Source organism: Melanotaenia boesemani, chromosome 2, assembly GCF_017639745.1.
Source record: "Melanotaenia boesemani isolate fMelBoe1 chromosome 2, fMelBoe1.pri, whole genome shotgun sequence".
Lineage (NCBI taxonomy): Eukaryota > Metazoa > Chordata > Actinopteri > Atheriniformes > Melanotaeniidae > Melanotaenia > Melanotaenia boesemani.
Window position 1 is genome coordinate 41,072,578 of NC_055683.1, and position 27,805 is coordinate 41,100,382.

At 45.5% G+C, this 27,805-nt stretch overlaps 2 protein-coding genes and 1 long non-coding RNA gene across 4 annotated transcripts in view; 1 reads left to right on the top strand and 2 right to left on the bottom strand.

Moving 5' to 3' along the window:
• LOC121651305 overlaps window positions 1-26,921 on the bottom strand; it is a 543,600-nt gene extending 516,679 nt beyond the window's left edge. For both annotated transcript variants that reach the window (XM_042003408.1, XM_042003398.1), the window contains exons 1-2: window positions 24,166-26,921; window positions 23,216-23,542 (exon numbers count right to left, since the gene is read on the bottom strand). In XM_042003408.1, the coding sequence (XP_041859342.1) occupies window positions 23,532-23,542; window positions 24,166-26,917 (2,763 nt within the window). In that variant the 5' untranslated portion in view covers window positions 26,918-26,921 and the 3' untranslated portion in view covers window positions 23,216-23,531. The remainder of the gene's footprint in view (window positions 1-23,215; window positions 23,543-24,165) is intronic.
• On the bottom strand, window positions 24-4,058 carry ifnphi2 (interferon phi 2). Its single transcript, XM_042004049.1, is given in 8 exon segments — window positions 24-218; window positions 464-535; window positions 639-764; window positions 766-801; window positions 883-972; window positions 1,049-1,159; window positions 1,161-1,267; window positions 3,917-4,058. Coding segments are annotated over 7 exon segments (561 nt in total). The 5' UTR covers window positions 1,179-1,267; window positions 3,917-4,058; the 3' UTR covers window positions 24-110.
• On the top strand, window positions 11,972-27,444 carry LOC121651898. The gene is made up of 3 exons (XR_006012525.1): window positions 11,972-11,984; window positions 19,482-19,489; window positions 26,964-27,444. It is a non-coding gene; the product is annotated as an uncharacterized LOC121651898 (long non-coding RNA).
• The last annotated feature ends 361 nt before the right edge of the window (window positions 27,445-27,805 follow it).

A 27,805-nucleotide genomic window follows, 5' to 3' on the forward strand; every position in this document is an offset into this window, starting at 1 on the left:
TGTAAACAAGTCCCCTATCTGTCAAAAGAAAATGTCTGGTATCAATGGGCGTGGTCATGTGTCGTCGGTGGGCGTGGTCATGTGACATCAGTGGGTGTGGTCACGTGTCATCAGTGGGCTCTCGTCCAGTTAAAGCAGTTGCGGTGTATTTGGAGGGCGGACTTTAGGACCTTGAGCAGATCACTCCTCAGAGCATGCCAACCACAGGCAGCGCTGTCCTGTGACACACACACACACACACACACACATAACTTCATAATTAAAAACATTAAATTAACGTTTCCCAACATTTATTTAGCAGCAGTTTTATCAGCTAACAAAAGTTGATGGTGTCTGATCAGCTTCAGTTTCCTGACGACAGGAAGAAACTTTCAGTTTCCTGCGTGAAACCTGAAAGTCGAGCTAACGCCTGACAGACGGAGTTCAGGGAGAAACATCAAGGCTTTGATCTCGGCTTGTTTACCTGCTGCTCAACAACAGACTTCACGCTGCTGAAGTACGAGGATAAAACACCTGCAGCCTCTGTGTTGTTCACCTGCACAGAAGCAACAACCAATGAATGAAGGCCTGAATCTGAGGCACCCGGTCTGGTGGGACCGGTTCTGAAGGACCTGGTCTGGTCCGGTTTTGGTACTTACACACTGATGGTCGTCCACCAGGCGGTCCTGCAGGTTCAGGTAATGGTCCAGTTTCGGCTCGTCCCAGTTGAGTCCGCCCTCTCCCTCAGGTAAATAGTACTCTGCGAACATTAGCCCCGCCCCCCTGCAGAAACTCGTACACCACCGATGACGTCCAGCGACACTGCAGAGAACCAATCAGAGTTTTACCTGAAGCCGTTCAGCTCTGTGATTGGCTGTAAGGGAGGTGAGGTCAGAGGGTTACCTGATGGTGTTTGGCTGAAGCAGTGAGGGCGGAGTCTGGAGAGAGGATCCTGCTGTTGTATTGCCGGCAGTGGACAGGAAACGGCCCCCCCTGCAGGACAGGAAGAAGTTCATGAACACGTAGCTGAAGAACTGGACCGGGTCAGAACCAGGGTTCAGGGACATACCAGTTCTTGAAGCAGGTTGTGGGTGTTCAGGACCACCTTTCCTGGCAACTTGCATGTCGGCATGGAAACCAGCATCATCTGGAAGCAGCAGAGCAGCAAGAAGATGAGGAGGGACCGAGGAGGACGTCATGGCTCTGGATATGGTCCCGGCACTCTCCACTTGGTCCCAGTCTGGTCTGTGTTCTGAGTGAGCTGCCTGTTTCAGGTGAGTTCAAATACCTGCAGGAGAGAGCAGCTGATTGGTTGGATGTCTACCTGAGTGAGTCATTAAGTCGCAGCATCAAAAATCTGGATCCGGACCAGGTCTCTGCAGGTCTGTTCAGGTCCCGTCAAGGTTCAGGTGAGTTCAGCGCTCACACACCGCTCGCTGTCAGGGGCTGATTATTTTCAGGTGTTTTCACCTGGAGGCTCCACCTGGTGCGTGTCAACAACACACACATGGAGGTTAGACTCCATCCCAGACCCAGAGAACCACCAGAACCAACCTGATCCACCAGAACCACCAGAACCACCAGACCCACCAGAACCAACCTGATCCACTAGAACCAACCTGATCTACCAGGACCATCAGACCCACCAGAACCAACCTGATCTACCAGAACCAACCTGATCTACCAGGACCATCAGACCCACCAGAACCAACCTGATCTACCAGAACCACCAGACCCACCAGAACCAACCTGCTCCACCAGAACCAACCTGATCTACCAGGACCACCAGACCCACCAGGACCAACCTGATCCACCAGAACCACCAGAACCAACCTGATCCACCAGAACCAACCTGATCTACCAGGACCATCAGGACCCACCAGAACCAACCTGATCTACCAGAACCACCAGACCCACCAGAACCAACCTGCCTCCACCAGAACCAACCTGATCTACCAGGACCACCAGACCCACCAGGACCAACTGATCCACCAGAACCACCAGAACCAAACCTGATCCACCAGAACCAACCTGATCTACCAGGACCATCAGACCCACCAGAACCAACCTGATCTACCAGAACACCAGACCCACCAGAACCAACCTGCTCCACCAGAACCACCAGACGCACCAGAACCAACCTGCTCCACCAGAACCAACCTGATCTACCAGAACCACCAGACCCACCAGAACCAACCTGCTCCACCAGAACCACCAGATGCACCAGAACCAACCTGATCCACCAGAACCAAACTGATCTACCAGGACCACCAGACCCACCAGAACCAACCTGATCTACCATTACCACCAGACCCAACCTGATCCACCAGAACAACCTGATCTACCAGAAACACCAGACCCACCAGAACCAAACCTGAATCTACCAGGACACCAGACCCACCAGGACCAACCTGATCCACCAGAGCCACCAGAAACACCAGACCCACCAGACCCACCAGAACCAACCTGATCTACCAGGACCACCAGACCCACCAGGACCAACTTGATCCACCAGACCCACCAGAAACACCAGACCCACCAGAACCAACCCGATCCACCAGACCCACCAGACCTAACAAAACCACCAGACCCACCAGAAGCACAAAGATTGGAACTGAATGCATCAGGACTTCCAACCTGAACTCGGTCCAGGTTTTGGGTCTCGAGGTGGTACTCTACAACGGTTTGGTTCTGGCCATGGAAACGTCCCTGAAACAGGAAGTGACATCACAGCGCTGACAGAGTCTGACCTGCAGGTGCGTCTTCTGGAGGTCTCGACTGACGGCGACTCTGAGTTGGTGGGTATTTATCTGACAGCGTTGCCATGGCAACGCCTCCTGTGAACAGGGTTTTCCCGGTGACGGCGGCGCCTCGGTGGAAACATTCGTCATGGTGAGTTTCAGAGTGGCGGCGAGCAGAACGCGGAGCATCAGCCGATGGAGACGAGTGGAAAGTTTGATATTTTAATAAAAGCGAGAAGCTGATGCTGAGTCACTGTGATCCAGACCTGCTCAGGACCCTGAAATGAACCTAACCCAGCTGAAGTTTCCAGATCTGACTGGAAGCCAGATCTGGCCGACCCATCCGGCCGCTCAGACCCAACATTTACTCATCAGCCACCTTCCACCTCCACCTGACAGAAAACCAGCCGACAAGCAAAACATGCAGATCTGAAGGTTTTTAGCACAAAATGATTCAGAGGGTTTCTGCTGAACCCGGTCCTCACAACACCAGAAAGGACTCACACAGGTTCACTCATCATGCTCAAAGTCTGAGCCCCCATGTGGTCGGTCCACAAGGACTGGTCCACCAAAAACCGGTCCACAAGGACTGGTCCAGGAAGACCAGTTTCACAAGGACTGGTCCACAAAAACCGGTCCACAAGGACTGGTTCACAGAAACCGGTCCAAAAGGACTGGTCCAGGAAGACCAGTTCACCAAGGACTGGTCCACAAAAACCGGTCACAAGCACTGGTCCAGGAAGACCAGTCCACAAGGACCGGTCCACAAAAACTGGTCCACAAGGACCGGTCCACAACCGGTCCAGACAAATTTTCTTTCATGGTGAAAATAAACTAAAAACAGTTTCCTAGGATGAGGACCATCAGTCCTCATACGAGTCATCCAATAAATACATGTTGTATCTAACATCACACACACACACACACACACACATATACGTGTGTGTGTGTGTTTCTAATAGTTGGTTTTTGTAGTTGGAAACTGAAATGAGCTGTTTTCCTGTTCCTTTCATCTGTTATATTCTTTAATTTTATTAGTTCTTTCTGTGGTTTCTATTGTTTTCTATTGTCTTCTATTGTCTTCTATCATCTGTTTAAATTAAACATGCTAAATTAAAAGAACCAAAGGAAAAACTGGTCTTTCTGAGATGAAAGCCTGTTTCCAGGTTTTTAGTAAATAAATCAAGCCAACTCACCCTCTGCTGGTCCTGCAGGTTCTGATGGGCCTGGTTCTGATAGACCTGGTTCCTGCTCTGCCTGCTGCTGGTTCTGGTAGACCCGGTTTTTGCTCTGGCTGTTGCTGGTTCTGGTAGACCTGGTTCCTGCCTCTGCTGGAGGTGGTTCTGGTGGGACCTGGTTCTTGCTCTGGCTGCTGCTGGTTCTGGTAGACCTGGCTTCTGCTCTGGCTGCTGCTGGTTCTGGTAGACCGGTTCCTGCTCTGGCTGCTGCTGGTTCTGGTAGACCCTGTACCTGATTCTGCTGGTGTGGCTCTGCTGTGGTCTGTTCTATCCTGTGGTTTAAATAAAGGTTCAACCTGGAAGACAGAAAATGAAACTGATGAGCGCAAAGTAGAAATTCTTCGAAAGTTGGAAATTTCTTTTTCACGCCCCTAAACCACAAACGTTTTTCTCTGATTCATCAGAAACTAAATCCAGATCCAGGTCCAGGTCCAGGCCTAAACCACAAACGTCTTCTCTGATTCATCAGAAACTAAATCCAGATCCAGATCCAGGTCCAGCCTAAACCACAAACGTCTCTCTGATTCATCAGAAACTAAATCCAGATCCAGGTCCAGGTCCAGGTTCCAGGCCTAAACCACAAACGTCTTCTTGATTCACCAGAAAACTAAATCCAGATCCAGATCCAGATCTAGATCCAGGTCCAGGCCCTAAACCACAACGTCTTCTCTGATTCATCAGAAACTAAATCCAGATCCAGGTCCAGGTCCAGGCCTAAACCACAAACGTCTTCTTGATTCTCAGAAACTAAATCCAGATCCAGATCCAGATCCAGGTCCAGGCCTAAACCACAAACGTCTTCTCTGATCATCAGAAACTAAATCCAGATCCAGATCCAGATCCAGGTCAGGTCCAGGCCTAAACCACAAACGTCTTCTCTGATTCATCAGAAACTAAATCCAGATCCAGGTCCAGGTCCGGCCTAAACCACAAACATCTTCTCTGATTCATCAGAAACTAAATCCAGATCCACGATCCAGATCCAGGTCCAGGCCTAATCACCACAAACGTCTTCTCTGATTCATCAGAAACTAAATCCAGATCCAGATCCAGATCCAGGTCCAGGCCTAAACACAAACGTCTTTCTCTGATTCCATCAGAAACTAAATCCAGATCCAGATCCAGATCCAGGTCCAGGCCTAAACCACAAACGTCTTTCTCTGATTCATCAGAAAACTAAATCCAGTTCCAGGTCCAGGTCCAGGTCCAGGCCTAAACCACAAACGTCCTTCTCTGATTCATCAGAAACTAAATCCAGATCCAGGTCCAGGTCCAGCCTAAACCACAAACGCGTCTTCTCTGATTCATCAGAAACTAAATCCAGATCCAGATCCAGATCCAGGTCCAGGCACTAAACCACAAACGTCTTCTCTGATTCATCAGAAACTAAATCCAGATCCAGGTCCAGGTCCAGGTCCAGGCCTAAACCACAAACGTCTTCTCTGATTCATCAGAAACTAAATCCAGATCCAGATCCAGATCCAGATCCAGATCCAGGTCCAGCGCCTAAACCCACAACGTCTTCTCTGCTTCATCAGAAACTAAATCAGATCCAGGTCCAGGTCCAGGTCCAGGCCTAAACCACAACAATCTTCTCTGATTCATCAGAACTAAATCCAGATCCAGATCCAGATCCAGGTCCAGGCCTAAACCACAAACGTCTTCTCTGATTCATCAGAAACTAATCCAGATCCAGATCCAGATCCAGGTCCAGGCCTAAACCACAAACGTCTTTCTCTGATTCATCAGAAACTAAATCAGATCCAGATCCAGGTCCAGGTCCAGGTCCAGGCCTTAAACCACAAACGTCTTCTCTGAATTCATCAGAAACTAAATCCAGATCCAGATCCAGGTCCAGGTCCAGGCCTAAACCACAAACGTCTTCTCTGATTCATCAGAAACTAAATCCAGATCCAGATCCAGGTCCAGGTCCAGACCTAAACCACAAACGTCTTCTCTGATTCATCAGAAACTAAATCCAGATCCAGATCCAGGTCCAGGTCCAGGCCTAAACCACAAACGTCTTCTCTGATTCATCAGAAACTAAATCCAGTTCTCAGGTCCAGGTCCATGGTCCAGGCCTAAACCACAAACGTCTTCTCTGATTCATCAGAAAACTACACCAGATCCAGGTCCAGGTCCAGGCCTAAACCACAAACGTCTTCTCTGATCATCATGAAACTAAATCCAGATCCAGATCCAGATCCAGTCCAGCCTGCCTAAACCCACATAACGTCTTCTCTGATTCATCAGAAACTAATCCAGATCCAGGTCCAGTCCAGCTGTCCAGGTCTAAACCACAAACGTCTCTCTGATTCATCAGAAACTAAATCCAGATCCAGATCCAGATCCAGATCCAGGTCCAGGCCTAAACCACAAACGTCTTCTCTGATTCATCAGAAACTAAATCCAGATCCAGGTCCAGGTCCAGGTCCAGGCCTAAACCACAAACGTCTTCTCTGATTCATCAGAAACTAAATCCAGATCCAGATCCAGGTCCAGGTCCAGGCCTAAACCACACACGTCTTCTCTGATTCATCAGAAACTAAATCCAGATCCAGATCCAGGTCCAGGCCTAAACCACAAACGTCTTCTCTGATTCACCAGAAACTAAATCCAGATCCAGATCCAAGTCCAGGTCCAGGCCTAAACCACAAACGTCTTCTCTGATTCATCAGAAACTAAATCCAGATCCAGGTCCAGGCCTAAACCACAAACGTCTTCTCTGATTCATCAGAAACTAAATCCAGGTCCAGATCAGATCCAGGTCCAGGTCCAGGCCTAAACCACTCACGTCTTCCCTGATTTATCAGAAACTAAATCCAGATCCAGGTCCAGATCCAGCCTAAACCACAAACGTCTTCTCTGACTCATCAGAAACCAGATCCAGATCCAGGTCCATGTCTAAAATTGTAAACGTCTTCTCTGATTCACTAGAAACCAGAACAGAACCAGAACCAGACCCGATCCAGGTCCATGTTTAACCGTACACGTCTTCTTCTGATTCACCAGAAACCAGAACCCCCGATCCAGATCCAGGTCAAGGCCTAAACCGCTCACGTCTTCTCTGAATTTATCAGAAACCAGAACCAGAACCAGATCCAGATCCAGGTCCATGTCTAAACCGCACACGTCTTCTCTGGATTCATCAGAAACCAGAACCAGAACCAGATCCAGATCCAATCCAGATCCAGGTCCATGTCTAAAACCGCACACGTCTTCTCTGATTCACCAGAAACCAAACCAGAACCAGATCCAAGTCCAGAACCTGCTGCAGTGGAACCAGGATAGATTTCATGTTTCCACTGCTGTCCATCAGCCAAGGGATCCAGATGGATCTGGTTTTACCAGACGAACCTGAATCCAAGGTTTCCTGGTTGCTGCTTTAGTCTCCACATCAGGGAATTAAAAGAGCTAAAACCAGAACCAAGTATTCCAGATTAATTAGCCTAATCCAGACCCAACGAACAGAATCACTCATCTTACACCGTCCTATAAATAACAACATGATACAGCAATATTATTATTTTTAATTTTACTGTTATTATAGAACCAGGAACTGAACTGAGAATCCTGGTCTCCGAGGACCACAGTCCTGCAGGTTCCGAGGTTTACTGCTACAAACCCCTGACTCAGAACAAATGGATCCAACAACTGATCAAGTTCCTTGCTCAGGGGACTCATGGATCTGAATCAGGTGTGTTGGAGCGAGGAAACATCCTAAAAACCTGCAGGACGAGGACCGAGGTCCCCCATATGGTCTGTAAATTACGATGATGATGATGATGAAGATGATAATGAAGATGATGATGAAGGAGATGATGATGGTGAAGATGATAATGGTAAAGATGATGATGATGAAGATAATGGTGGGTGAAGATGATGGTGATGGTGAAGATGATAATGGTAAAGATGATGATGATGAAGATAATGGTGGTGAAGATGATGGTGATGGTGAAGATGATAATGGTAAAGATGATGATGATGAAGATAATGGTGGTGAAGATGATGATAATGAAGACTATGATGGTGGAGATGATGATGATGAAGTGGATAGTGAAGATGGTGGTGAAGATGAAGATGATGAAGATGATGATAATGAAGCTGATGATGATGAAGATGATGATGTGGAGATGATGATGACAATGATGATGAAGATGATGATGGTGTAGATGATGATGATGATGAAGTTGGTGGAGATGATGATGGTGATGATGAAGATGATGATGGTGGAGATGATGATCATGAAGACTACAATGGTGGAGATGATGATGATGATGAAGATGATAGTGAAGATGATGGTGGAGATGATGATGATGATGGTGGAGATGATGATGAAAATGATGATGATGGTGGAGATGATGATGGTGAAGATGATGATGGTGGAGATGATGATCATGAAGACTACAATGGTGGAGATGATGATGATGAAGATGATAGTGAAGATGATGGTGGAGATGATGATGATGAAGATGATGATGATGAAGATGATGATGATGATGAAGATGATGATGGTGAAGATGATGATGATGAAGATGATGATGGTGGAGATGATGATCATGAAGACTACAATGGTGGAGATGATGATGATGAAGATGATAGTGAAGATGATGGTGGAGATGATGAAGATGATGATGAAGAAGATGATGATGATGATGGTGGTGGAGATGATGATGATGATGAAGATGATGATGATGGAGATGATGATGATGATGGAGAAGATGATGATGGTGAAGATGATAATGGTGGAGATGATGATGATGAAGATAATAGTGAAGATGATGGTGAAGATGAAGATGATGAAGATGATGATGATGATGATGATGATGATGGTGGAGATGATGATGGTGAAGATGATGATGATGAAAATGATGATGATGGTGAAAATGATGATGGTGAAGATGATGATGATGATGATGATGATGATGATGATGGTGGAGATGATGATGATGATGATGATAAAGATGATGATGGTGGAGATGATGATGATGAAGATGATGATGGTGAAGATGATGATGGTGGAGATGATGATGGTGGAGATGATGAAAATGATGATGATGGTGGAGATGATGAAGATGATGATAATGATGATGATGACGGTGATGATGATGATAGTGATGATGATGATGATGTTGAAGATGATGATGGTGAAGATGATGATAAAGATGATGATAGTGATGGTGATGATGATGATGAAGATGATGATAGTGAAGATGATGATGATGATGGTGATGATAAAGATGATGATGAAGATGAAGATGATGGTGAAGATGATAGTGAAGATGATGGTGAAGATGAAGATGATGATGATGAAGATGATGATGATGATGAAGATGATGATGATGATGATGATGGTGGAGATGATGATGATGATGATGATGGAGATGATGATGATGATGGTGATGATGATGATAAAGATGATGATGAAGATGATGGTGAAGATGATAGTGAAGATGATGGTGAAGATGAAGATTATGATGATGAAGATGATGATGAAGATGATGATGAAGATGACGAAGATGATGATGATGATGAAGATGATGATGGTGAAGATGATGATGGTGGAGATGATGATGATGATGAACATGATGATGATGGTGAAGATGATAGTGAAGATGATGGTGAAGATGAAGATGATTGATGATGAAGATGACGAAGATGATGATGATGATGAAGATGATGATGGTGAAGATGATGATGGTGGAGATGATGATGAACATGATGATGAAGATGAAGATGATGATGAAGGTGAAGATGGTGGAGATGATGATGAACATGATGATGATGATGAACATGATGATGATGGTGAAGATGATAGTGAAGATGATGATGATGATGAAGATGATGATGGTGAAGATGATGATGATGAAGATTAAGATGATGATGATGATGATGATGAAGATGATGATGAAGATGAAGATGGTGGACATCTTTCTATATGTGTTTTGTTCCTATGGGCCATGTTCTGTTTTTTCTGGGTTAATAATGAAGAACTTTCTAGAAAGTAAAGCTTGTGTCTGTAACATCTGCTGGAAGCTCCAACGCGACCTGTCGGGCGTCTCATGTCCTGCTATGACATTCCAGACTTTTCCAGACTTTCCAGACTTTTCCAGACGTCATTCTTCTTCTTCCTGTTCTTTGGTTGCATGGTTCTTGTTGGTTTCCCAACCTGAGGTCTGGGCCTTTAGAGGGACATGCAGGGGCGTTATAGAAACCTGTGATGTAATAACTGTGGTGTAACTTTGTCAGTGTGTTCAGTCTGAATCATCAGGCCTGGAAACTGAAGTCAGTCACCACCAGGTCCCCGTGAACCTGGTGCGTCCTCGCCGAGCACCAGGTTCCACTTTGAATCACTGAGTCAGGATGCGGTTTACCCCGAGCTTCAGTTTAGGTTTACAGAGAAAGACGAGCAGGAAGTGGCGCCCCGCTTCGTTTAGACAGAACAGAAAGAAGGAAGCTGCAGCTAGTCCCGGCCCTCCGCACACGCTCACTTTCCACTTCAGCTGCAGCAGGAAGCGTCGATCAGCTGATTCAGAGTCAGCGCGTCGCCTCGTCGGGGTGCACGTCCACGACGCAGCTTTTCTCTGGAAATGAAAAAACAAAAACATGTAGTTTAACTTCTATATGCTGAGTTCTAAAATCAGGTTTCTGCTGCACGCAGCTCATCTGCACATGACCTGCTTACACATGCTGAGTCCACTGAGACAATATCACACACACACACACACACACACACACACACACACACACACACACAGATCACTACCAGCCAAACGTTTGGACACACTTTTCTATTGATTTAATGGGAAACTTAACTGGACTTTTGAGACATATGTGTGTGTGTGTATGTGTGTGTGTGTGTGTGTGGTGTGTGTGTGTGTGTGTGTGTGTGTGTAGTACGTTTCTATATATGTGTATCACCATATTTATACATAGCTGACAGCCTCTCTTCTAGGGCTGAAGGATTTTAGGAAATGATCTAATTTTTCTGGCAGATATTTGAATTTGATTCACGATTTTTTTCGAAGCAAGTTTCAGTCCAACGTTGACGAAGTACAGCAGCAAATACAAACATGACATCGTACATAAATAATACAAGGAGGGAACTAAAGAGCTGCTTTAAATGTGTTTATTAACAAAAACGTGTTATTACACCTGCAGAACTAAAAGAGCCGTCTTTGTCCTAACTTTAAAAAGTAGTACAAACATCCTTAATATTAACTTAAAAAAGCTGAACAAAATACAAAACAATTAAAACAATGTTAAATAAGAAATAATTAGAAAACAAAATTAAACTATTCTAATAAAATAAAGAAGGGCCTTACACTCGTAGGTCAACTATCAGTCGCAGCAGTTAAAGTACTGAATTCAATCCTGCATAAAGAAACATCGACTTTATGTTTAAGTGAAACTGAAAAATTGTTGTAATAAAATAAAACTCTTACTAAAATAAAATAGTCCCACCGCTGCCCTTCTGAAAAATGTCAGATATTCGTCTCTGGCTTAGCAGCACCCAGTTTTCCACTTCTATCTAGTAACAAATGGAGCCGTTCTCCTGAAAAACAGCAAATATATTTTAAACAAAGGCTGAAACGACAAGTCGGTGAAATGCAGCACGAACCACATGTCACTTCATGAACACCACCTGCTTCCCTGACACGTCTACAGCAGCCTTTCCAGATGTTTCATCAAGGAAACCAGCATGGCAGGCTTTAGCACACGAGAACTTTCTACTGAGCTTCAAGTCCTTCCAGACCGTTTCCTCAGCTCGCCGTGAGCGCCTTGGTTACGCTGAACTTTCCACCTCGCGAGGCCTTGAGGTGAAAATCAAACACGTCTGATATTTATTGCTTCACGAGGCAAAAAATCATCTGCGTGCTACGAAAGTTACATGCTGAGGGCTGAAATTCAAGTGACCAATCAAGACGCGTCCTCCGCTCACATGATTCCAAGATGGCCACCCACAGCGAAGCTGTCAAGCGGTGTGTCCCAATTCAGGGTGTACACACTTCGAAGTCTGCTTAACGTTGGTGAAGTGGGACAGCCTACCCAGCCAACAAGAGTTTCCATAGCAACAACACAGGACGTTGAATCACTCGTAGGACCCTTCGGTGGACGTTAAAACCGACCGTAAAAAAAACATAATAAACGCGGTTTGAGGCTCTGTTGTTTTCCAGCCGGTACAAACGTCATTAACCCTTAAAAGTCCTTGAACATCAAATCTTAGCGAATTTTCATGTCACCGTTTAACAAACATGCTTTAAATGTACTTGGTTCTGTAATGTAGATACTAAAGTGTAGTTAAAAAAAGCTAATTTTCTAAAAATAAAACTTTATTTAAACTTAACACGACTCTTCTGAGGTTGCAGATTCGCCACCGCCGTGTGCGTAATGAGTTCTGGGAGAAAAGAGCCGTGAAGGAAGCACCACCAGCAGCCTGGTTTCAGGTTAAACCACGTCCACCACCAGTAGCCTGGTTTCAGGCTAAACCACGTCCACCACCAGCAGCCTGGTTTCAGGTTGAACCACGTCCACCACCAGCAGCCTGGTTTCAGGCTAAACCACGTCCACCACCAGCAGCCGTGGTTTCAGGCTAAACCACGTCCACCACCAGCAGCCTGGTTTCAGGTTAAACCACGTCCACCACCAGCAGCCTGGTTTCAGGTTAAACCTAACGTCCACCACCAGCAGCCTGGTTTCAGGTTTAAACCACGTCCACCACCAGCAGCCTGGTTTCAGGCTAAACCACGTCCACCACCAGCAGCCTGGTTTCAGGCTAAACCACGTCCACCACCAGCAGCCTGGTTTCAGGATAAACCACGTCCACCACCAGCAGCCGTGGTTTCAGGCTAAACCACGTCCACCACCAGCAGCCTGGTTTCAGGCTAAACCACGTCCAGGTGGATTCGGAGGCTCCTTCAAACTCGGTGAACTGGGACAGAACTTCACGCACCGCGATGACGTACGTGGCCGACGAAGCCGCACTTCGAAGTGTGCAGAGCTGAATTGGGACACACCCCATGACTACATTTTGGAAGATAAATTGGTCGAAACGTGACCAGACTTCCTGTTTATATGATGTCACCGCGTCGCGTTTAGAAACAGGGACGAGTGCGAGCAGGCATTCAAGGAGATGGCAGACAGGTATGAACTGTGCATCGTCATGGATACGAGCTGGGCTTTCCAACAGTATCAGTCGGGAGCTTGAAACATCCTCCACACACTGTTATATAACTGTAATTTGACTTGCCGAGCTACACGTGCTTATATGTGTAAAGTACATTCCAGTTGGCATCATGAGTAGCACTGACCACGGTATGAACGTCAGTCCTATCCACACCACTCATACTTGCTTGTGGATAAGGCCACAAGGATGGGTAAATTCATAGTTAAGTCTTGGGTGGTAAACAATTTACTTTTTAACCACAATTCCATTGTTTTTTTACAATTAAGATGTCCAGAGAATAATGTACTTTACCAGATTTAATTAATCCTATTAGTTACTCTAATATAATACTAGATGTATTCATAAAAAACTGTGCATTAAAAAAAAAAACTTATTCATTTCAGTGGAGGAGAAAATAAAAATAAGACTGAACAGCTATACGAAGGCCAGAAAACCTCAAACAAGCGCCAGGAAACACTTGACCAAACGTTTTTAAATGGCTTTTCTTGCTCCCTATGTCGCTGCTCGGCCAACAATAACAAGCTTGGATACGGTAAGTATTTCCTCAATAAAGTATTTATCAATCACAGAGCTGCAACATATGTGTACACAAAAAAATACTGTTGGAAAGATTGACAATAAGAAATGTACAGCGTCTGTCCCATCAGCTTTCTGACTTGTTGGAGGAGAAAAGGCAACTGATTTTTGGCAGCTAGGAACATAGAGGACTCTTTGGAGACCAACTAAATTAGATTCAGGTTCCTACTGAATTCACACTACCTTAGTTTTCATTTCTACTTTACACCATCACTGACGGACTCAAAATTTGTTTGGGTTGGTCCAGGTTTCTGTGGGAATGCGTTATCACCAACTATGCGCTGGCTAACTTTGCTGCTGGATATTCTATTTATCTCTTCAGCTGGAGAGATAATACTTGGCCAAAATACAAACCCCGTCAGCCCAGGACCCGCACCAGTGTTTAAACCACCAGCCACAACCATTTCACCCCGGCGTGAGTGGGTTGGTCCCCAACGACGTTAGTGGGTCGGTTCCCAACGACGTGAGTGGGTCGGTTCCCAATGACGTGAGTGGGTCGGTTCCCAACGACGTGAGTGGGTCGGTCCCCAACGACGTGAGTGGGTCGGTCCCCCTCGACATGAGTGGGTCGGTCCCCAACGACGTGAGTGGGTTGGTCCCCAAACATGTGAGTGGGTCGGTCCCCCCCGACGTGAGTGGGTCGGTCCCCAACGACGTGAGTGGGTCAGTCCCCCCCGACATGAGTGGGTCGGTCCCCAACGACGTGAGTGGGTCGGTCCCCAAAGATGTGAGTGGGTCGGTTCCCCCCGACGCGAGTGGGTCGGTTCCCAACGACGTGAGTGTGTCGGTCCCCAACGACGTGAGTGGGTCGGTCCCCAACGACGTGAGTGGGTCGGTCCCCCCGACGTTAGTGGGTCGGTTCCCAACGACGTGAGTGGGTCGGTCCCCAACGACGTGAGTGGGTCAGTCCCCCTGACGTTAGTGGGTCGGTTCCCAACGACATGAGTGGGTCGGTCCCCCCGACGTTAGTGGGTCGGTTCCCAACGACGTGAGTGGGTCGGTTCCCAACGACGTGAGTGTGTCGGTCCCCAACGACGTGAGTGGGTCGGTCCCCAACGACGTGAGTGGGTCGGTCCCCCTGACGTGAGTGGGTCGGTTCCCAACAACGTGAGTGGGTCGGTTCCCAACAACGTGAGTGGGTCGGTCCCCAACAAGCTCACAACCCTGTTCACCAAAATCATGTCTCAGTGTACAAAACACTCTAATATTTTCATTACAAACATTGTGTATACATACAAAGTTTACATTTTTTACTTTCAGTGTGTGTGTGTCGGTGCCACTTCACAGCCTCCTCACCAGTGTGTGTCCTTGTGTGTGTCAGTGTGTGTGTATTATCTTCCTTACCTCAGCTTTGATGTTTGTTTTTGATGTGACACAGTTGGGACCTCTAAAGAAAAAAGACCAGATCCATATTATTGTTTATAATTCTGTTCATTGATTGAAAGTTCATTACCTTCACACACTGCTCCCTCGTTGTGTTTTACAACGCCTAGCATGTCTCATCAACAGTACTCGAGACTGTCCTTTCTCCAATGCCAGACTTCGAAATGTTTCACCTTAAACTACAGAAACGTTAAAATCTTATGAGCTTTACAAAGACAAAGGATCAAAAACTTAACCATAAATGACAATGAATCCAGATCACCTTTTACAGTATAAACAACAACTGTCCTACCAAGGGAGGCGAGCATATTATGGCCTTGCTTTTTCTAACAAAATGGACATCATTCTTCCTGATAGAGCTAGCTACATGTAAACGTTGTAAACTAGGGCCAGCCAGTCATCCTGCATGCAATGTAATTTACATTGTAAACATACCTGTAGCCAGGAATCTGAGCGTGATGGCAAGCCTCTCTCCGGGTCTGATAGAGCGGCGCCTCTTCAACAGGAGTAGCAATATTTCCTCCATATCCACCTCCGTCTCCGTTTCATCCATTTCTGACCAGAGGGGGCTACCATCTGGGAATCATGTGAGCGAATCATGTGAGCAGAGGACGAGTCTTGATTGGTCACTTGAATTTCAGCCCTCAGCATGTAACTTTCGTAGCACACATACGGTTTTTTTGCCTCGTGAGCAAAAAAAAATCAAACGTGTTTGATTTTCACCTCAAGGCCTCGCGAGGTGGAAAGGTCGGCGACAACAAGGCGCACACGGCGAGCTGAGGAAACAGTCTCGAAGGACTTGTAGCTCAGTAGAAAGTTCTCACGTGCGGCAGGCTTAGATGGTTTTTAGACATGTGAGCACATTTCTAACAGCACTAAACAACCTCTCTGATGGCGAACTGGTGGCCTTCTGCGAGGACTTTATGAGCCGTGGAAGTTAACTTTGTGCCTGCTCCACCAGGCCCGTGGATCTTCCGCCACCAGGCCGTGGATCTTCCTCCACCAGGCCCGTGGATCTTCCTCCACCAGGCCCGTGGGATCTTCCTCCCCATCGACAGCAGGAGTCATCAGGTGGTGTCCAATGGCGCCTCCAGCTGCATGGTGAAGGGAAGAGGAGGGACAATCTGCTCCTGAAGGAGCTGCCAGTGACCGCGTTCCCTCCCTGTGGTGGATGCTCTGCCTGCTGCACCCTTCCCTGTGGTGGATGCTCTGCATGCTGCACCTTCCCTGTGGTGGATGCTCTGCCTGCTGCACCCTTCCCTGTGGTGGATGCTCTGCATGCTGCACCCTTCCCTGTGGTGGATGCTCTGCCTGCTGCACCCTTCCCTGTGGTGGATGCTCTGCATGCTGCACCCTTCCTGTGGTGGATGCTCTGCCTGCTGCACCCTTCCCTGTGGTGGATGCTCTGCCTGCTACACCTGGGCCATGGCATGCGCGGTGCTTGAGACGAGCTCTTTTCCTGGAAAACAGCGATGAGAGCTGGCCAAGATTTACAGTCTGATGTGGTGTTGAGTACTTGAATGTCCTATTCAGCCACGGAGCTGAGGCATTGAAGAGACGGACGGACGAGGTCTGGACCCTCTGGACCTGGGTCGTAACAGCATCTACCCCGAGTCCATCGCTGGCTATAAAATGTTCCTTCAGCCAGGATTTTCAGGAGATTTTTCATTTTAATTCAACCAACACACGACTTGAAGTAAGGTCACATTTAAATCCCTCGATGTGTCCAGGACCTTCTGGATGAAAGGATCACCTGGACATGGACTTCCAGGCCTCTACAACAGGCTGGCCAGCATGGAGCCCGTACGAGGAGACAGGCGACAGCGATGTTGCTGAGCAGGCCGGGGTTTAAGCCCCCCGAAGAGCCGAGAACTGGATTCTACACTGACAGCAGCACCATGAAAATGTAAGCTGAGAAAGTATTTATATTACATTAGATGTATACATGTGTACATGTAGGCCAGGCAGATTTATTTCAACAGACCATTCAAAGTGCTTTACATAAAATATTACAGCAGGTGCAGAAAGCAATAAAAAAATACAATTAATAAAATAAAAGCAGAAGGAACACTGAAAAAAATAACTCATAAGATTTACTTAAAACATTTATTGTAAGTATTTGCACGCAAATGATTTAAGTAAAATTTAATGCTGCAATATCAAGTAATATTTACTTGCCAGTATCAAGTAAAATTAACTTACCATAAATCATAACAGTAACTTTTACCTGATAACATCCAAGTTTTAAGTTATATTTATTTAAACAAATTAATTTAAGTCTACTTGTTTTTCATTGACAGGAAACATTTCTACCTCAAAAATTTAAGTAAATTTTATATATCTGTAGTATTTGCTGTTATGAATTTATTTAGTAGATTTTATTATTTTCTCTGGCTTGTCATTTTAATTTACTTGGTTACATTACTCAATAAAATTAGGTAATCATTGCAAGTTTTCTTTAGATAAATGTTACCAAATAAATTTTCTTTATGCATTTAATATACATTTATCACATATCACACAACTAAATTACAATCAATTTAAATGTTTATTTTTCAGTTCAAACAGTTCAACAAACAAGTACTGTCAAAGTAAATCCACTACCATTGTAGACTGAATTACTTTTATCTTTTATGGAGCAGCCATTGAACAGACAGTATTACACACACACTACATCCAAAAAAAAAATATTACAAACACTGTCGACACTGTTACTGTTAATAGCATTAGATTGTGCAGGTGTCACAATACTTTTGTACATACAGTACAGATCTGGAATAGTGCTTTTTAAATATGCAGTGAAAAACTTGCGACGCTCTGAAACAGCGTTTCAACATTCATTCCAGAAATATTTAACACACAAACATGCTCAAAACAACTTTTAGGGTAAGGACACAAACAGCCTCATAATCTTCTACGTATACTCCTATTTAAATGGAGACAAAAAGAATGTACACATACTGCATTAATAGTAAAAGTGCATTGTATTGTACTGCATTAGAACGTCTACTAAAAGTAAATTAAAGATCCATCTCCAGCAAAACAAACTGTATTAACTATGTAAGACTAAGTGCATTTTTTTTAAAGAAAAATATCCAAATTTGTATTGTACTACTTAAAGGTTGGTATGACTGGTAAACAGCGAATACACAGTACTACATGTTATAAATATGCAATTAAAATCTTACAAACCTACACTCTGAAACAGTGCACTTTCAACATTTAAACCAGTCCTCTAGACTCTCGAGTGCACTTTTAAGAATGCGATTAAAACAGTAATGAAATAAAATCAACAGAATCAATTGAAAATTAACAGCTTAAGGTGTCCTACTATAGACGAAGAATAGAATCTGTACTGTAGTTAAACAGATACCTTATTTGACAAAAAATGAAAAACATTTATGACAGGCAACTTCCTACTAGTCCACTAGTAAACCAAGATGAATGGAACTCTGTGCTGATTCTTGGTCCATGCATGATGCCACATTTTTCTCCTCTAGGACGACAAAGTCATGACATGAATTTAGGGAAGCAACTTCAAATTCAAGGTGTTTACTTTTGGGGACAGTTTCAATCCATCCAGCTCCAGCAAGAGTTTTTGGAAGACCTCAAAAGTGTAGCTCAAAGTGGGAGGGTATGCCAAGTTAAGAGCATCAATCAATCCCATGAGAAGTGAGCAAGCTTTTGCGGTGCTAATGCACCCTGGCAAAATCTCATGGCCTTCGACAAGGATGGAAACATCGACTGGATCCTCATCAGCACTGTGGACGACGAGTATTTTCAGGATGTGGTTACTGACATCACTGCGACTGTCCTCCTGCAGACAACGTACAACAAAAAAGAATGTTACTGAGAAACAAATAATTCATGAATCATTCAAAAGTGACTTAGTTATAGTAACTTGTGTATTAACATTGGTCAACAGAAAGTGATGCCATGCAGCGTGCAGTAGTGGCAGTCACTTGAACTCAGTTGCGCACATGCATAGGACGTGCACATTTATGTAAACAATTTGGTCGCCTTGGTTACGGAAGCAGACAACCGGAAATCGGAAATGGGTCCAATAACTAGTGAAATAACAGTCTACTGTGACGAAAAAAAGTTGTCAACCCAAATAATGCAGACTGGTGAAAATTTAGACAATTTATTATGAATTTCGTTACTAAAACGGACACATTTGGTATCGAAAGTAACGGTCTGCATATCGCGAAGTTGCTGTGGGCTTCACAACGCATAGCACAGCCATGCTAGTGGCCATGCTAACTAGCGTCTTGTTAAACAAAACAAAACAAACAAAAAAAAAACAGAAAACTGCCAGCAAAGTCTCTTTGTATTCACAAGCTGGGACTCTCAAAAGACCTCTGGCGCTTCTGTCAGTGACGTGTGTTTTAAAAACCTATTCTGGGGCGTTTCTCTCAAACCTTCATCAGTGTTTCCCCCTCAGCATTAATTCTACCGCAACTTTATTTAAGTGTCGCCGCCAACTTTTCACTCTTGTGTTACAGAGAATCGTGTTCTACTATGTTGACGTCACTGGATAAATGTTATATCGTTACGTTAGTGCTTTGTTTAATATCTAAACTTTAGTTATTTTTATCGGGGAAACTGCCGCCCTCACACTTACAGACAAGCCCGGTGGAGTTAACTTTAAATTAACTTGTGAACAGTAGCATATCTTGCGCCAAACTATCAAAATACATGCGGACCTACATATTATCACAAATTTAAAACAGAACGGCAATGACTTACCTGCGAAATGACGGTTGTAGTCCTACGTGCTAGCCTTACTTGATCCTTCACCCTGTAACGTCCAGAGCCAGTCCTGGTGCTCAATTGCGCATGCGTCCTGCATGCGTTTCCAAACACTGCACTTTCAGAGTAAAAATTACGCAGTATTTCTAAGTTTATGTACATACAAATATTAAACATTTAAATATTATGAGGAAAACAAAAATAAAACTCATTCTTTCCCCATAGTTCGTGTATTACATTAATACAACGTTTAATTTTACCTAAAAAAAACTATAGTTCTGACTGGATCTTTAAAATACTAGGTAGAAATTATGACAGTTACTCAAATAGTTTTTACTCCACCAAAAAGTCACTTTTTTCAGTGAATATGCTAAAATAAAATAGATAAAATGCAAGAAGTTAAAACATTATTAAAACATGATTCCAGCTTAACAGAACCAGATCCAGATCTGGACTCTTGTTGAGGCAAAAAGTTACTCTGTCAAGGAATGAGGAGTCTGTTCTGAAGTGAAAAATGATTACAAGTTTATTGAACACAGGATTAAAATATAAAAGAATAGAATTGCAATCCGAGACACTGTTCAGAGGTCTGACAGCACAGAGATCTGAACAGAATCTGATAAGAAACACACATGCAGCATCTTTTAAGCAGAATGATCAGTCACAACACATCATGAAATACAAACAAAAAGATTGTCTGTTCCTCACACAGGATTAGACACTTCAGCAAACCTAATGAGCTGTTTTTCAGTTTCTTGAGCACATAAACAACCCCAATGACACTAAGACAGGATGCCCGGCTGGGTCATCCTAAGGCGCCTGGCTGGTATCAGATAAGTCACACAGGTCAGAGCGAACTGTTCTAAAGAATGCATGATAGCAACAGGCTACTCAGGATTAAACTTAATTACCAAGAACCTAAACAACCTGTTTACCCTGAGAGGGATCAGTAGACACAATATAATAAAGGGAATAACATGAAATTTCCCCAACAATTCCCCTCTTTTGATCACAATGAAACCCATTTCATATTGATCACATCAGAAAAGAAAATTTCATAAGATAAAAGCAAAAAAGGAAAAACACAAAAATGCATCAAACAAGGATAACCACTGGAGCAGAGATGTACAGTGGATAAAAAGGAGAACCACAATCAACTAGTAAACCCAAAAACTCTGACGGTGATATCAAACCGCTAATGAACACATAAAAACAAAGAAAAGAAAAACAAAGGAACAAAAAAAATAAATCAAACCCACGAAAAGAGAAATGAAACAGAACACAGGAAACCCATAAAAGAGAAATGTAATAAATGTAATGTAATTTTAGGGGGGAAAAAAAACCCTTAATGATTATATTCAACAAATCAAGTCCAATCACCATCTTCCCAATATACATTCAGACAAAACATCAGAAGTTGCAATTCACAGGGGATTCGAGAAACTTCATCATAACTCTGAATGGGGAAATAAACATCAAAATCAATCCAACACGTGATTTCCAGCAAAAACACATCAGAATACATATGAATGAGAATCAGAGCAAACTAAGATGACTAAACAGAAAACTATCCACAAAATTTAAACTTCATCATCACTAGAAAAATCAAGCGGAAGACCAGTATCATCATAACAGATCCGTGGAGTGTAAGCGGGTGGCGAAGCCAGAACATCTAACGGGGTGTTAGAAAAATCGCCCTGAGCACTAACAAACATCTGGAGGGAATGACCAGGAAACGCAGATGTTATCATAACCTTGAGGCACCGGGGGAGGAAAGTCACCACAAGCCAGCAGGCAATCAGAACAGCAAAAATAGGGCCTAAGACTGCGAGCAAGATATGCCACCAGCCACCTGACTGAAACCAAGACCATAACTCAGAAGAAGAACCAGAGCTATCCCGAGACTCCATCCCAGATAACAGGTCTCTAAGGTGATCCTGAACAGAAGACAGATCAGTAGACATATCAGGAATGAATGTACAACACTCGTCCCCTATAACCTTGCAGGTCCCCCCTTTCAGCTAAGAGAAAATCCAGAGCCATCCTATTCTGCAGGGTCCCTGACCCGGAGGGCCTTTAACTCAGGTGTTAGTGCGTCAAACCCCTTAGTAACCAGAGAAGTGAGATTTTCTAAATCTACAGCTAATGCATCAATCTGCAAAGCATTGTTAACTGTACCATAGTGTGGAAAAATACTTCCAAACACTGAGTTAGTGGTGGAGATACGAGCTCGTTTAGTCCTACGAGGAGGAGAGAGAACCTCAGAAAGATCTGACAACACACGGAGGTGAGGGATGAGATAAGATAGATAGCATCTACCACACCAATTTCTAGGCAAATACAGAAAAGACCTTAACCCGCAAACCCAAACCATATTAGTTGGACAACTGTAACCCTCAGGAGATGGAGTTAGAAGAGTCAAATAGGGAATGCTAGGGGTGGCTAAACCAAACCAGGACAAATTTACATTACTCTCCCCAGCACGCAATGTATAGTTGGGATCATTACAGGGAGGTCTATCCAGCAGTAAAAACCCACATGAAGCCAGGATGGTGTGATTACAGTTATTGCTTACCCCCAAAGGCAACGACACATCAAAACACGGCATCTCAAAACACAGCGGGGCGGCCACTGCATGTACAGAACTGGCAGGCATCACAGACTTAGAAATCAGGTGATCTGTGTTGCTGGAGAAGTCCCCGTGAAACCTAATAGACTGAAATGAAAAATCATGCATCCATGGACAAAACTTCAGAGGGAGAGAAGCATTGAGGAAATGTGTACTGTTAGATTTACCCACTGATCTGGCAGCCAGGAAGGATAGCATAATGACCCCGTCGACCGGCCACGGGCGTAATAGCTCCGCTGTCGGTGTAGCATGAGGGATCAGAGAACACACGTAACATGTACTATTAAACACTTTGGTTGCGGTCTGCTTAGCAAGTGCATACCGCAAATTGTCCTGTTCGTCATGATGATTAATGACATGGCGTCGCAGTCTGTGTAACTCAGAAATTGAAAACGTACCAGGTGAAAGTGAAGGTGAAACAGGTGAAACTCCTGCTGTAAGGGCAGACAGCACGTATAGCAGCGAAAGCAGTGCTTCTAAAACAAACAGAGGCAGACCCCAACCTCTGCACTGAAACACCCCCAAATGTGCAGGTGGGAGACGGTGTTGACGCATCCAGGGCTCCATCTTTCCCCTTTTTCTTTTCTTTTTTTTTTTTTTTATTTTCCCCAGGGGAAATGAACTGCACACCTTAAGGCAGGAAAAAGGTGTGCAAGCAGCAAACAGGCAGATCACTGGTGGGCTCAGGTCAGAAGGAGCCAGGAAAATCCAGGTGTGTTGCTAGGCTCACCCGCTCTGTCCGGGGCCACGACGTCCCGTTGCTAGGCTCCTTCTCAGGCTAAGGGCCAGGCGTTACAGCTGCACCCTCGGTGGGGTCCCCTGAAGTGTCCCTGGACTCTGATGGAATGGGCACCCGCCTGCAGTGTGATGCGTGGACCCAAGTGGCACGTTCTGCCACCTTCACGGCCGTGTCCGTCGTCCGGAGCACCTGGAAAGGTCCACAGAACCGTTGGGAACGCCAGTGCTTCCTTTTGAGGTTCTTAATCAGGACCCAGTCTCCGGGACGGATCGAATGGCACACGGTTTCAGCAGGACGTGGAAAAGCGTCACGAACAACCTGGTGAATGTCAGAAAGCAGAGCAGAGAGTCGTTTGCAGTACATCAGCAATGCATCTTCACACATGGAGGTGTCCGGAAGAAGCCTTTTAACAGGCCCCACTCCCAAACAAGGAGGACGTCCAAAGATTATTTCAAAAGGACTCAAACCTGACCTCGCACGCTTCCTCATCCTAAGATAAGTGAGAACCAAAGGCAAGGCCTTAACCCAAGACAGACCAGTTTCTGCACAACACTTCAAAAGCTTATTTTTAAGTGAGGAGTTCTCCCTCTCGACTGCACCCCCGGATTGGGGATGATAAGAACAATGACGTCGCAGGTCAATACCAAGAAACTTAGAAACTTCAGTCACAGCTGCATTCACAAAGTGCCTGCCATTATCAGAGCTGATACGGCGAGGGATTCCCCATCTGGGAATGATTTCGGTGAGCAGGGCTTTTGTCACCACATGAGAAGAAGCGTGCTTGGCAGGAAAAACCTCAGGGTACTTAGAAAACATGTCAACCAACACCAAAGCATACCTCTTACCCTCTGCTGGAGACAGTTCGATGAAATCCATTTGTAGATACTCAAAAGGAAACAGTGGTTCCGGATGAGCACCAGGAGAAGTTTGAACAGTCTTACCTGGGTTGTTGACAGCACAGATCATGCACTTCTGACAGAACTTCTCCACATAGGTAGTGAAACCACGTGTGTACCAGTGTGTGGACAGCGCCAGATGCATACCCCCTTTGGACACGTGGTCCCGGCCATGAGTGATCTTTGCATAAAACCAGAAGAACTGTTTTGGCAAGCAGGGGAGTCCATTCGGACCCAGCCAAACCCCATCCTGAAAAATCGATCCCGATTTTTCCCAAAGTTGGATCTCAGGTTTAGTGGCAAAGCTCTGTAAAGCCTTCAGATCATCAGGGGGAGAAACAGCTGCAGGGGGACCTGCACCACAAGCAAGAGGAGGAGGAGCCGGTGATTCCCCCGAGAGGGAGGGAGGAAGAAGGGAGGAGCCATGGAGGAGGGACGAGAGAGACACAGGGGGAGAGAGAAAATGCGGAGGAGGAGGAACAGAGACAGGAGGAGGATCTGACTGTAGAGAAGACAGCGACATGCAGGTGTTCAAAGATGAAACAGGAGTGTGCAAACGGGGCTTGTCCCCTGCCACTTTCGCTGCAGCGTCCGCACGGGCATTACCCCTGGCCACAGCAGTGGAGGAAGAGTCATGCGCTTGACATTTGACCACAGCAATCTCTGAAGGAAGCAAAACTGCCTGTAAGAGGTCTGAGATCTGTGTTGCATTCAGAATAGGCTTACCGTCAGATTTTAGGAAATTTCTGTGTTTCCAGAGTGCTGCAAAATCATGAATCACCCCAAAAGCGTACCGCGAGTCCGTGAAGACCGTGATTCTCCGCCCCGCCCCAAAACGGCAGGCTTCTGTCAGTGCCACGAGCTCAGCTGTTTGGGCAGAGAAATGGCTTGGCAGAGAAGCAGAAACAACAGTAGAATGGTCAGTGCAGACAGCAAAACCCACCTTGTTCACCCCAGTCCTGGGGTCACGTCGTGCTGATCCATCGACGTACAAGACAAGATCAGGATTCTGAAGTGGGGTGTCCTTAAGATCTGGCCTGGGCGTGCACGTTTGTTCCAATGCAGCCACACAGCAGTGCGGCTCTCCGTCGTCCTCAGTAGGGAGCAGGGTAGCAGGATTCAAGACGGTACACCGCTTAACTGTGATGTTGGGCATGTCCAACAGGATGGAGGTGTACCTGAGATGTCTCGCAGCAGAGAGATGAGAGGTTTTCTGTTCCAGCAAGATCATGGAAACAGCATGAGGGACCAAAAGGGTTAAATCAGAATAACCCACAATGTCACGAGAAGCCAGCACAGCTTTTTCGGCGGCGGCCACGGCTCGCAAACAGGACGGGAGGCCCCTAGCGACAGGGTCCAGTTTAGCTGAGAGATAAGCAACAGGGCGTAACTTACCTCCGTGAGTCTGGAGCAGGACTGAAGTCATCGAGCCATTCCTCTCATCCACTGCCTGAACGAATGGTTTCTCAGGATCTGGCAGGCCCAGAGTGGGGGCAGTTTGTAGTGCCAGCTTCAGATCAACAAATGCACGTTCTGCATCCTCATTCCAGGAGATGGCATCACCTGGTCTCAGTCCCTTACCATGACTGAGTGCTGACAACGGTGCTTCCATGATGGAATAATTAGGAATGAAATTCCTGCAATAGGAAGTTGTCCCCAGAAAAGACATGAGCTGTTTCTTAGTGCGGGGTCGAGGAATGTTCTGGATAGCAGACACACGCTTAGAAGAGATGGCGCGGCTACCTGCGGAGATCACATGACCCAGAAATGTAACTGTTTGCTGCACAAATTGCAGCTTTTTCAGACTAGCTTTGTGACCCTGTTCAGCTAGATGTTTCAACAGTGCAATAGTGGCTTCCTCACACTCCTCATGTGTTTTAGAAGCAATCAAAAGGTCATCCATGTACTGACATAGAGTGGTATCAGGAGGAAGGACCAAGCCAGACAAACTTTCCCTCATGGCGGCGTTGAAAATGGTGGGGCTCTCGCAGAACCCCTGGCACAAACGACTGAAGGTCCAGGTCTGACCTAGGAACTCAAAAGCAAACCAGAACTGGCTGTCTTCATGTATCCTGATTGAGAAGAAAGCATTACTCAAATCACAGACACTATACCAAGAAGAATCCTGTGGAATCTGAGACAGTACCGTGCAAGGGTTCGGAACTGATGGTGCACGGGGTTGAACCGCAGAGTTGACTCTTTGAAGGTCCTGACAAAATCTCCATTCCTCTGGCTCACCCGCATCCCTGACCTTTTTTACAGGAAACATAGGAGAACGGCAAGGAGAAGAAGCACAGGGTTTGACTATTCCCGCCTGTTGAAGAGCAGAAAACACAGGTATGATACCACGCACAGCTTCAGGCTTCAAAGGATATTGCTTCTGATGAGGGCGATAATCAGAACGTGGAGTGATAACAACAGGAGGACAGTTCTTAATCAGCCCTACATCATAGTTAGAGGTAGCCCACAGAGATTTAGGAACAGCCTTCAGGGCCGGAATGTTTTCCAGTTCAGATTCTGACAAACACGTGTGGTTAAGATCTTCCTCAGGAAACATGTTGGCTGAAATCAGTTGGACTGATCTCTGACAGCTGACCTCAAGCTGGACATCCATTCTGTAAGCTTTCACTGTGGGAGAATACAAGACTGCAGGTTCAAGAGTGAAGGAATTCCAGTCTTCGGCCTTCTCACACACACTCAACCACACGCTGACGTCATCAGTCCCACAGCCATCACCCTGCAGACACACAAACTCAGAGTTGCACACATTTTCACCAGCCGGCTCACAATCATGCATTACCCCTGTGTCCCCCAGCTCACAGCTCCTCCGTCTGTCTGTGTAGCTGGAGAGAGAAACATGTGGGATGGAATGCGGAAGCAGGAAGCATTCCTTCTGTTCTTCTGTCAGACTGAGCACAGCTGCAGCCACGTGCTCATTCCACAGAACAGAAGACACCTTTAAAGTTTCTGGAGAATGATTAAACCATTGTGTTTCAAATCTCTCATCGGGCTCCCGTGAGATGTTAGCAATGCACACACAGTTCTGAGCAGGGCTCGAGACCAAGAGGGAGGGATTTACCTCAGTCAGCTGCTGCAGAAAAATTTCACTCGGGAACTCCCAACAATAGCACACAGGATTTCCCAGGGGGTGTGTCCATGCAGTGATGACGGAGTCAGGGTTGGCCATAACTTTCACTCCATCAGGAGAAGATGTGAGACAAATGTTTAACCGACACATCAAATCTCTACCCAAAAGGTTGACCGGACAAACATCAGACAGCAGAAATGAATGTTTAAATTTACACCCCGAGAGCAAATTACACCCAAGGGGCGCGGTCAACCATTCTTTCACGGTGGTCCCAGACGCAGAGATTGAATGCACAAAATTACCAGACATCTTAAGCGGCACAGAAAACTCAGAAGCCCTCAAAACTGACCTAGTTGCACCAGAGTCTACCATGAATTCAACGGTCTTACCCGACACCTCGACTTGTAGGGTTGGAAAAATCTTGTAGGCCTCAGCCGTTAAATGCGTATACGTCCCAGTCTTCGTCGGTATGCATCTGCTTTCGAGCACAGAGATGGCATGATTAATTTTGGAGATTTTGTCAAAGTCAGAGGAAGCAGCAAGCGTTTCTTCATTGCAACAGAGCGAGGAAAACTGCAGGTTTTTATCAGTGTTGTG